Source organism: Oncorhynchus mykiss, chromosome 18 (assembly GCF_013265735.2).
Source record: "Oncorhynchus mykiss isolate Arlee chromosome 18, USDA_OmykA_1.1, whole genome shotgun sequence".
Classification (NCBI taxonomy): domain Eukaryota; kingdom Metazoa; phylum Chordata; class Actinopteri; order Salmoniformes; family Salmonidae; genus Oncorhynchus; species Oncorhynchus mykiss.
The window spans coordinates 27,495,551-27,508,265 of NC_048582.1; the positions used below are offsets into that span (position 1 = coordinate 27,495,551).

Below are 12,715 nucleotides of genomic sequence, written 5' to 3' on the forward strand. Positions count from 1 at the left end.
ATTCGGCCCCCTTGAACTTTGCGACCTTTTGCCACATTTCAGGCTTCAAACATAAAGATATAAAACTGTATTTTTTTGTGAAGAATCAAAAACAAGTGGGACACAATCATGAAGTGGAACGACATTTATTGGATATTTCAAACTTATTTAACAAATCAAAAACTGAAAAATTGGGCGTGCAAAATTATTCAGCCCCTTTACTTTCAGTGCAGCAAACTCTCTCCAGAAGTTCAGTGAGGATCTCTGAATGATCCAATGTTGACCTAAATGACTAATGATGATAAATACAATCCACCTGTGTGTAATCAAGTCTCCGTATAAATGCACCTGCACTGTGATAGTCTCAGAGGTCCGTTAAAAGCGCAGAGAGCATCATGAAGAACAAGGAACACACCAGGCAGGTCCGAGATACTGTTGTGAAGAAGTTTAAAGCCGGATTTGGATACAAAAAGATTTCCCAAGCTTTAAACATCCCAAGGAGCACTGTGCAAGCGATAATATTGAAATGGAAGGAGTATCAGACCACTGCAAATCTACCAAGACCTGGCCGTCCCTCTAAACTTTCAGCTCATACAAGGAGAAGACTGATCAGAGATGCAGCCAAGAGGCCCATGATCACTCTGGATGAACTGCAGAGATCTACAGCTGAGGTGGGAGACTCTGTCCATAGGACAACAATCAGTCGTATATTGCACAAATCTGGCCTTTATGGAAGAGTGGCAAGAAGAAAGCCATTTCTTAAAGATATCCATAAAAAGTGTTGTTTAAAGTTTGCCACAAGCCACCTGGGAGACACACCAAACATGTGGAAGAAGGTGCTCTGGTCAGATGAAACCAACATTTAACTTTCTGGCAACAATGCAAAACGTTATGTTTGGCGTAAAAGCAACACAGCTGAACACACCATCCCCACTGTCAAACATGGTGGTGGCAGCATCATGGTTTGGGCCTGCTTTTCTTCAGCAGGGACAGGGAAGATGGTTAAAATTGATGGGAAGATGGATGGAGCCAAATACAGGACCATTCTGGAAGAAAACCTGATGGAGTCTGCAAAAGACCTGAGACTGGGACGGAGATTTGTCTTCCAACAAGACAATGATCCAAAACATAAAGCAAAATCTACAATGGAATGGTTCAAAAATAAACATATCCAGGTGTTAGAATGGCCAAGTCAAAGTCCAGACCTGAATCCAATCGAGAATCTGTGGAAAGAACTGAAAACTGCTGTTCACAAATGCTCTCCATCCAACCTCACTGAGCTCGAGCTGTTTTGCAAGGAGGAATGGGAAAAAAATTCAGTCTCTTGATGTGCAAAACTGATAGAGACATACCCCAAGCGACTTACAGCTGTAATTGCAGCAAAAGGTGGCGCTACAAAGTATTAACTTAAGGGGGCTGAATAATTTTGCACGCCCAATTTTTCAGTTTTTGATTTGTTAAATAAGTTTGAAATATCCAATAAATGTCGTTCCACTTCATGATTGTGTCCCACTTGTTTTTGATTCTTCACAAAAAAATACAGTTTTATATCTTTATGTTTGAAGCCTGAAATGTGGCAAAAGGTCGCAAAGTTCAAGGGGGCCGAATACTTTCGCAAGGCACTGTATATACTGTATTTTAAACCATCTACTGCACCTTGCCTATGCCGCTCGGCCATCGCTCATTCATTTACTTATATGTACATATTCTCATTCACCCCTTTAGATTTGTGTGTATTAGGTAGTTGTTGGGGAATTGTTAGATTACTTGTTAGATATTACTGCACTGTCGGAACTAGAAGCATAAGAATTTCGCTACACTCGCATTAACATCTACTAACCATGTGCACTGTATATATGACCAATAAAAATTGATTTGATTTTGAATTCCAATTCTCTTCAATGAAGAAAATGTGGAATTAGAATTTTGTGTACTTTCTGAATTGCCTGGAATTTAAATGGAATTTAGAAGTATAGAAGTACCATGTGTTGCTGTCTTGTATATTTTTAATCCTTCTTGATAGGAAATTATTTCAAATTTTTGAGAGATCTCTGAAAGATCTTGCCATATTTTGCATATGCTAACAATTTTCATGTTCATGTTATCCAAGATGGCATAGCAGTTCAGACGTCTTTTGTCCTCGTCTTGTCGTGTCCCATATATATATATATATATATTTTAAAAAAAAAATCACATACCTTTTTATATATATATTTTTTAATTTTCCATAAACTCATCTTCAAAACACTCACCAATTTATATTTATAAAAAAAAGTATTATTTACCTCAAATCTGTATTCCTCCAAGAAGCTAGCCAGAAACTAGCCAGAAACTAGCCAGAAGCTAGCCAGAAGCTAGCCAGAAGCTAATCCAGAAGCTAATCAGAAGCTAATCAGAAGCTAGTTAGCTTCTTTACTGGCTAATTGTTAGTATTCAACTATCCACGGTTTGTGGTCATCAGCTATCCTCCTAGTTTTGTACGGCGCAGCGCGGCTCGGAACGGAACATACCGGACCAATTTTTCTCTCCATGTCCCTGGATTTCAACCGCTAACTCTGGACATTCATACCCGGATCTCACAGCTAGCTAGCTGCTATCCGTGTGACTATCGGCTTTTGTTTTATTCCGGAGCTAGCCAGCTGAAGAATTCCATCAATCACTCCTGGGCTACAATCACCTATCCAGAACCGTTTTACTGCCTATGCGGAGCCCCACCGGGCCTTCACAACTGGACTGCCGACATTATCTACCCGAAGGAGTTATCCGGCTGGCTCCTCCGTCGCGACGTTACCTGAACGCCCATCTGCGGCCCGCTAACCGTTAGCTGTCTTATTGGCTGCTATCTGAATAGACAATCGGACAATTTATTTATTTATTTTTATTATTATTGTTATTATTTTTTTTTCTTCTTCTTGGGCCTCTATAACTATATCTATTGTTTTTTTGTTGTTGTGTGATTTGGATTAATCCTCTCTACCACACGGAACCCCACTAATCTACTAACAGACCTCCATCCTATGCTAGCTTGCTACCGATGGCCTGGCTAGCTGTCTAAATCGCCGTGACCCCCAAACAACCTCTCTACTCACTGGATCCTTTTGATCACTCGACTAAGCATGCCTCTCCTTAATGTCAATATGCCTTGTCCATTGCTGTTCTGGTTAGTGTTTATTGGCTTATTTCACTGTAGAGCCTCTAGTCCTGCTCACTATACCTTATCCAACCAATTAGTTCCACCACCCACACATGCAATGACATCTCCTGGTTTCAATTATGTTTCTAGAGACAATATCTCTCTTTTCATCACTCAATACCTAGGTTTACCTCCACTGTATTCACATCCTACCATACCTTTGTCTGTACATTATACCTTGATGCTATTTTATCGCCCCCAGAAACCTCCTTTTACTCTCTGTTCCAGACGCTCTAGACGACCAATTCTTATTGCTTTTAGCCGTACCCTTATTTTACTCTTCCTCTGTTCCTCTGGCGATGTAGAGGTGAATCCAGGCCCTGCAGGGCCTAGCTCCACTCCTATTCCCCAGGTGCTCTCTTTTGACGACTACTGTAACCGTAATAGCCTTGGTTTCATGCATGTTAACATTAGAAGCCTCCTCCCTAAGTGTGTTCTATTCACTGCTTTAGCACACTCTGCCAACCCGGATGATCTAGCTGGGTCTGAATCCTTGCTTAGGAAGACCACCAAAAATTCTGACATTTTAATCCCAAACTACAACATTTTCAGACAAGATAGAACTGCCAAAGGGGGCGGTGTTGCAATCTACTGCAAAGATAGCCTGCAGAGTTCGGTCCTACTATCCAGGTCTGTACCCAAACAATTTGAACTTCTACTTTTAAAAATCCACCTCTCTAAAAACAAGTCTCTCACCGTTGCCGCCTGCTATAGACCACCCTCTGTCCCCAGCTGTGCTCTGGACACCATATGTGAACTGATTGCCCCCCATCTATCTTCAGAGCTCGTGCTGCTAGGCGACCTAAACTGGAACATGCTTAACACCCCAGCCATTCTACAATCTAAACTTGATGCCCTCAATCTCACACAAATTATCAATGAACCTACCAGGTACCTCCCCAAAGCCTTAAACATGGGCACCCTCATACAGTGCCTTGTATCCAAATCCGGCTTTAAACTTCTTCACAACAGTATCTCGGACCTGCCTGGTGTGTTCCTTGTTCTTCATGATGCTCTCTGCGCTTTTAACGGACCTCTGAGACTATCACAGTGCAGGTGCATTTATACGGAGACTTGATTACACACAGGTAGATTGTATTTATCATCATTAGTCATTTAGGTCAACATTGGATCATTCAGAGATCCTCACTGAACTTCTGGAGAGAGTTTGCTGCACTGAAAGTAAAGGGGCTGAATAATTTTGCACGCCCAATTTTTCAGTTTTTGATTTGTTAAATAAGTTTGAAATATCCAATAAATGTCGTTCCACTTCATGATTGTGTCCCACTTGTTTTTGATTCTTCACAAAAAAATACAGTTTTATATCTTTATGTTTGAAGCCTGAAATGTGGCAAAAGGTCGCAAAGTTCAAGGGGGCCGAATACTTTCGCAAGGCACTGTAGATATCATCCTAACCAATTTGCCCTCTAAATACACCTCTGCTGTCTTCAACCAAGATCTCAGCGATCACTGCCTCATTGCCTGCATCCATAATGGGTCAGCGGTCAAACGACCTCCACTCATCACTGTCAAACGCTCCCTGAAACACTTCAGCGAGCAGGCCTTTCTAATCGACCTGGCCGGGGTATCCTGGAAGGATATTGATCTCATCCCGTCAGTAGAGGATGCCTGGGTATTTTAAATGCCTTCCTAACCATCTTAAATAAACACGCCCCATTCAAGAAATTTAGAACCAGGAACAGATATAGCCCTTGGTTCTCCCCAGACCTGACTGCCCTTAACCAACACAAAAACATCCTATGGCGTTCTGCATTAGCATCGAACAGCCCCCGTGATATGCAGCTGTTCAGGGAAGCTAGAAACCATTATACACAGGCAGTTAGAAAAGCTGAGGCTAGCTTTTTCAAGCAGAAATTTGCTTCCTGCAACACTAACTCAAAAAAGTTCTGGGACACTGTAAAGTCCATGGAGAATAAGAACACCTCCTCCCAGCTGCCCACTGCACTGAAGATAGGAAACACTGTCACCACTGATAAATCCACCATAATTGAGAATTTCAATAAGCATTTTTCTACGGCTGGCCATGCTTTCCACCTGGCTACTCCTACCCCGGTCAACTGCACTGCACCCCCCACAGCAACTCGCCCAAGCCTTCCCCATTTCTCCTTCTCCCAAATCCGTTCAGCTGATGTTCTGAAAGAGCTGCAAAATCTGGACCCCTACAAATCAGCCTGGCTAGACAATCTGGACCCTTTCTTTCTAAAATTATCTGCCAAAATTGTTGCCACCCCTATTACTAGCCTGTTCAACCTCTCTTTCGTGTCATCTGAGATTCCCAAAGATCGGAAAGCAGCTGCGGTCATCCCCCTCTTCAAAGGGGGGGACACTCTTGACCCAAACTGCTACAGACCTATATCTATCCTACCATGCCTTTCTAAGGTCTTCAAAAGCCAAGTCAACAAACAGATTACCGACCATTTCGAATCTCACCATACCATCTCTGCTATGCAATCTGGTTTCAGAGCTGGTCATGGGTGCACCTCAGCCACACTCAAGGTCCTAAATGATATCTTAACCGCCATCGATAAGAAACATTACTGTGCAGCCGTATTCATTGATCTGGCCAAGGCTTTCGACTCTGTCAATCACCACATCCTCATCGGCAGACTCGACAGCCTTGGTTTCTCAAATGAGTGCCTCGCCTGGTTCACCAACTACTTCTCTGATAGAGTTCAGTGTGTCAAATCGGAGGGTCTGCTGTCCGGACATCTCGCAGTCTCTATGGGGGTGCCACAGGGTTCAATTATTGGACCGACTCTCTTCTCTGTATACATCAATGAGGTCGCTCTTGCTGCTGGTGAGTCTCTGATCCACCTCTACGCAGACGACACCATTCTGTATACTTCTGGCCCTTCTTTGGTCACTGTGTTAACAACCCTCCAGGCAAGCTTCAATGCCATACAACTCTCCTTCCGTGGCCTCCAATTGCTCTTAAATACAAGTAAAACTAAATGCATGCTCTTCAACCGATCGCTACCTGCACCTGCCCGCCTGTCCAACATCACTACTCTGGACGGCTCTGACTTTAAACTCTCCTTCCAGACCCATATCAAACATCTCCAATCCAAAGTTAAATCTAGAATTGGCTTCCTATTCCGCAACAAAGCATCCTTCACTCATGCTGCCAAACATACCCTTGTAAAACTGACCATCCTACCAATCCTCGACTTTGGCGATGTTATTTACAAAATAGCCTCCAATACCCTACTCAACAAATTGGATGCAGTCTATCACAGTGCAATCCGTTTTGTCACCAAAGCCCCATATTCTACCCACCATTGCGACCTGCACGCTCTCGTTGGCTGGCCCTCGCTTCATACTCGTCGCCAAACCCACTGGCTCCATGTCATCTACAAGACCCTGCTAGGTAAAGTCCCCCTTTATCTCAGCTCGCTGGTCACCATAGCATCTCCCACCTGTAGCACACGCTCCAGCAGGTATATTTCTCTAGTCACCCCCAAAACCAATTCTTTCTTTGGCCGCCTCTCCTTCCATTTCTTTGCTGCCAATGACTGGAACGAACTACAAAAATCTCTGAAACTGGAAACACTTATCTCCCTCACTAGCTTTAAGCACCAACTGTCAGAGCAGCTCACAGATTACTGCACCTGTACATAGCCCACCTATAATTTAGCCCAAACAACTACCTCTTTCCCTACTGTATTTAATTTATTTATTTATTTTGCTCCTTTGCACCCCATTTATTTTTATTTCTACTTTGCACATTCTTCCATTGCAAATCTACCATTCCAGTGTTTTACTTGCTATATTGTATTTACTTTGCCACCATGGCCTTTTTTTGCCTTTACCTCCCTTATCTCACCTCATTTGCTCACATCGTATATAGACTTGTTTATACTGTATTATTGACTGTATGTTTGTTTTACTCCATGTGTAACTCTGTGTCGTTGTATGTGTCGAACTGCTTTGCTTTATCTTGGCCAGGTCACAATTGTAAATGAGAACTTGTTCTCAACTTGCCTACCTGGTTAAATAAAGGTGAAATAAATAAAAATGGGCCGCTTTTGAGCCGCACTACAATATAGGCTACTGCACTTATTGACTCTCTCACTCTTACACACACACACACACACACACCTGCCCTGCTTAATAGGCCTTTGACGTTACTAAATAAAATAGCAAGTTTGTGGCCATCTTCAGTGCCACTGGTGTGTCTTGGATCCTCCATTGAGAAGTGTTCCCAGCAGGGTTCAAACCTGGGTCTTCTGTGCCCTACAAAACTGTGTTAGCCCACTAAGCCTACACAAATCATCAGGTCTCAGACAAGGTTACTCATGACGCAAGCTTACATGACCCACCTCCTTTACACTTTACTCCTCTTTGACTTCCTCCTGCGCCTCACATGAACCCATCCAGGTTACACCACCAATGTGACCAACTGTAGTTTGAACCTGGGTCTCTTGTATGTCACAAGATTGTGTTAGCCGGCTTAGTCTCAGGAAAGGTTACTAATCAACATGCGAGCAAGGTTCTCTGAACCACCCTTGTTACAGGAGCCCCGTTTTGAAGTCAGTCAGACTCACAGTAATCTCGCTCCGATATCCAGGGATTCTATGAAGACTGTCAGGCTGTGTCCCAAACCATGGACCCCTATTCCCTATATAGTGTGCTACTTTTGACCAGGGCTGGTCAAAAGTAGTGCACTATGTAGGGAATAGGGCGTCATTTTGGACGTAACCTCCAGGCACCGCCAATCACAGCCCAATCACTTCGCTGCCTGTTCACGCCTCACTGCCGCACGAGTCACCTGCCGGCGGCCCAATGAGCGCATCACATCCACCACAGAGGAAACTCCAGCTCTGTTGTGATGTCAATAGTGACAGCAGAATGCAATGGATGCCACTAGTGCTATTTTGTAACAATTGTGCCAAACGTTTTGTTGTTGTGGATACTGTTATAGCCTAGGATGGGAGGGGGCTGTTGGTCTTCGAGCTGAAGGTGAATGACATGGTAGACACCAGTGTGTTTGTGTGTGCGCACGACCGTGTGTGTCTGTGAAAGGAACATGTGAATGAGTGCTAATTGAGATCACACCACTGTCAGGCTCCTCTCAGTTTCCGTCTCACTTCATGTGTCGCTCCGTCTGGAAAACCACGGATCCCTGCCTCACCCTGATGAGCAGCGTGTGCAAGAGGGAGAGGAAGTGAGTGATTGTGAGGGAGATTAAAAGGGAGCAGAGGGAAAAGTAAACTGCGTATCTGACGTAGGTTTGGGGAATGACCCTATCTATTGCACCGCGTCAGTCAACATATGAATCAGCCAGCCTCGTTTGCCCGCTGGTGTGTTCTTGCTAAGTGTTCATTCATGGGCAGATGTCCTGGAGAGCACAACCGTGTCAAAGAGCCAACTTGGCTGTGCTGACCTCATCCGCTTGAATGATCCAGGTCGCCCTTGCGAAAGAGGTTTTAACCTCAAAGATCTTTCCTGGTTAAATAACGGTAAACATTTATCTAGATGGGTCTGTACTGTTCAACGAGGGGAGGCACTGTCCTGCTATCGTCACCCATATTAGAGCTCTCCTCTCTGGGCTTGGGGCCCAAGCTAATCCCTGGCCCCTCAGTCCTCACCATGCTATATGCTAGTCCCATAGCCCTCTCTGTCCACTTGTCACACAGCTCCCTGTGTCCTCTCAGCCTCCCTACGCTCCCACAGCTTGTGGGTAATTGGGTAAACGTCCCCCATTTGCTTTGATACAGAGTTCACACCTAACCGACTGCATACAGTCCAACAGTACAAATCAACCGTGTTTAAATCCGCTTTAAGTCCTGAAGTTTACATGATACCTCAGGGGAAGACTTAGACAACCAGGTGATGGGTTTTCCTTACTAATCAGTGACCTTAATTCATCAATCAAGTACTAGAGCAGAGTGAAAACCCGCAGACACTCGGCCCTCCGTGGAATGAGTTTGACCACGTGCTCTGAGTGATTTAAGCTTAAGTTTGTTATTATGTTCAGGTTTTGAATGCACCGAGGGGGGAAAAAGAGTTGGTGCCTCTAGGGCAATTCAAACGGCTAATTAAGAACCTTTTTACTGAAGAATGTGTTTGTTTTCTATGATTTCATTTGATTTTTGTGTATTGGTTTATGTTAATGTGTATATTAATGTGTATTGATGTGTATTTGATACAAGGCTCATCTGTAAAAGAGACCTTGGTCTCAGCATGACTCTCTGTCGAAATAAAGATACAAATAAATTCAAAAATACAGATTCTTTGGGACATGATGCCCAAAAAGTGCATAATAATTAAAAGACCCCATACACGTCGCTCATGAATTATCCATCCGTGAATGCCTTAAAATGTGTTGCCACCTAAATCAGACTCATTCCTCTGGTTATTTTTGTTGTTAGCTGCCATTCTTATGTCCCTGCACTGGGTTAATGAAAACTACTTTTTGAAAAGACTTGGCTCAGACTTATCCTTTATAAGCAGTTCCGTTTTGGCTAAGGATGAGAGGATGCCACCTCTTTATTACTGCTTAAGGGTGCCCATTGTTACAGGTTTTTACTGTAGTTTCTTTCGAGACAGGAACATGCTATATCGATTGGATCATTACTGTATCTACTAACTCAGCAGTCTTTTTTTCTCGTAAGCACACAATCACACACAGTTCATTGAGTTTCTGTGTGGAACATCACACATCATTTAGATTCTGGAACATCATAGCAATGTAGAGCAAAATCTTGCCCCAGTCACAAGGGTCTCTCCGCTCATCACACATCAAACATTATTGCAATGAGGAGGATCAAGACTTTATTTATGTGAATTACTTAGGCTAGCCACTGCAGTTTTATTTCTGATTGTGTACCAAATGGCACCCTATTTCCTATAGTGGCAAAAGGGCTCTGGTCAAAAGTAGTGCACTATATTGGGAATGGGTACCATTTGGGATGTAACATTTTGTCTTTTCCCTTGCCCAATAGTATTCTTGCAAGATTTTAAAGAACAGTGTTTTTAATGTGTGTGTGTCTAAGTGTCTCTCTGTGTTAGCTTTAGGGGGCAAAGAGAAGCAGGGCCTGATGGGTAGATTCAGCTCAAAACGCAGTGGCGGTTATCTTCCCAGTGGGGAAGGATACGCAGTGTCTATCTCTGTCTCTTCTTCACTCTGCACGTGCTGAAGAAAATGTGTGTGTGTGTTTGTGTATGTGTCTTGGATTGTGACGAGCTGAAAATGCTCTTCCCAGCAGCGAGTTATGCAATTGCGACAACAGAAAAGTATGACGAATAGAGCCAGCCCTTCCTCTCCTCTCCTCACACACACACACACACACACACACACACGAGCAGCAGCAACTCTTTATTGCTCTCAGCCCCTCAGGCTTTCTTCTGGCCTGTTACTAGGCAACCAGCACCACACCATGTGATATGCTGGGTGACTCACCTGAAGTGTGACATCACAATTCCTGCGGCACCGTCTCACTGTGGCTGGGGGCTTCTCTAGGCCTCCTCTGTGTAGAAGAAACATCAACTGTAGTTTTCATCATTTAAACCATTGAAATGAATGAAGATACTAACCTATGTTGTGAACTGTCAGTTGGTCTGATTGTGTCCCGATTCCCCAAAGTTGCACTGGCTCAATCCCCGTCATAGATTGAAAAGCATTGGTGGAGGGAGCTTTCACCATTGTTAAATCCATTACAGAGGAAGTGTTGTCAATCTGTTGTGGAAATTGTCATGTTGTCTCCCTGACCCCTCACCTCTAACCCCTGACTTCTGTCCTAGGCTACTCCCACTGGAAAGGCCAGGTGCTGACCGCTGACGAGCTACACGTCCTCTACGAGGGGATCAAGCTCAACAACGTCCACCACTACGACTATGTTCTCACAGGTGAGACGCACACACAGAAAGAAGTGAAGGCTAGCGGTAGCAGTGCTAGCAGACTGGGGATGGTTGTTAGTTTACATCAAGTCTTTATTGATGATTGGTTAGACTGCCTTGTACACGTTCACTGCTAAAAGCGGAATTGCGGAATACAGTCAAAAAAGAAACTAGAAAAAAAAGGAGATAACAGTTAGCTAGCTGAATAAACATTTTATAGAGAGCAGCTAGCTAAGTCAATAGCTTCAGAGAGTGCCTGCTTCTGGTCAAGGCGTACATTCTCTTCAGACAGATGTTGTTCTCGTCAGTCCTCAGCTCCCCCTGTAGCTTTCCAGGGAGAACACAGGAAGCAGTAGATGGATATGAGCCTCATGAGGTCACCTAGACAGAGATGGTGTCGGCTGCAGGGTTTGCAGAACCTGATGTCAGTCAGGCTGTCAGATGTTCGCCCACAGCCACTGTTCTGTGGTAGCCGTCGTGCTCTGCTAGCCCTGGCCCAGAGAGAGAGGGACGGAACAAAAACGCTGGCACTCCCTGATGGATTACATCTCCTCTCCTATCACCTTGAGAGGGAGAGGAGAAGAGAGAGGGAGAGAGAAAGAGGGAGCAGACAAGCAGAGGAGAGGAGAGAGTGAAGGTCATGGTTTTATTCTTTCCCGAGTCCTTGTGAATCTGTCATGGTGTGAAATGTAGCTAAACTGGAATGTGTTGGAACAGCTACATTCTAGTTACCAGACTATTGGTTGGTCAGCTCTTTTATTAAGACAGACTGCTAGACATTTGGAAGTAATTGTTACGGACACACTAGAGTAGTTGAGACTTAAGAGGTGAGCACAGCTAAAAACATAGGCTACGTACTGTATATCACCAACAATTAAAAGGTTCACCTTAAATAGACTCTTAGGAGTGACCAAGACTATTGGCGTGAGACAGACAGCATTTGTCAGTTGAAACTTTGTCTGTAAGAAACATAGCTTACAAATGGGACTTACAGATGTATCTGCGGTCACATACATGGCATGAAGTACACTGCGTATATCATCCAATAAGTGGATAAACTGAATGAGTGTAGTTTGAGTTAGAATCTAGCCGTGCCAATTTGCTCCCTATTCCCAACTCTTCCCGTGGCCCTAAATCTTTGTAATTAACAGATCGGTAAAATGTAAGAAATATGGTGGAAGCTCAACTAGTACACTGCTCATGTAGTGCATAGAGATGTGTGAAAGTCACACCTTAGTCTGAAGTGTCCCCACTTGCGCTGCCAAATAGCAAGCGTCAGGAGGGCGGTCATGTATGTTTGCAAGCCAGAGGTCCTGTGTTCGAGCCCTCGGTATGAGCCAAGTTAGGAGGAAGCATTAGTCGCTAAGCAAGCAGTGTGACCTTATTTACACTCATACCTATCCAGACCCTTCAGATTGGCAAAAATCTAGGGTTAGGGACTAGGAAGGGAATTGGTGTTGAGACAGTTAGCCCCTGTGTGTTTAAATTGGCCATGAGGACATGGGCTTTCCCTCACTGAGAGCCTGGTGGCCGAGCACAAAAGTGAGGCACCCACACAAACAAGCCTTACATCAGCATTTCCATTGAATCTTCTCCCTCTCTGTCTTCCTCTCTTCTGGCCCTTATCTCCTACCTATTGTACGTACAGCCAGCACTGCAGCGACAGCAGGTCCTGCTCTCATG

The 12,715-nt window shown here is 44.1% G+C and overlaps 1 protein-coding gene across 1 annotated transcript in view; it reads left to right on the forward strand.

Annotated features, from left to right (window-relative positions):
- Nucleotides 1–12,715, forward strand: part of LOC110495943 (pyridoxal kinase) — a 33,188-nt gene that overhangs the window by 8,255 nt on the left and 12,218 nt on the right. Inside the window, exon 3 of the mRNA XM_021571485.2 lies at nucleotides 10,937–11,041. Within this exon, the coding sequence (XP_021427160.1) occupies nucleotides 10,937–11,041 (105 nt within the window). The remainder of the gene's footprint in view (nucleotides 1–10,936; nucleotides 11,042–12,715) is intronic.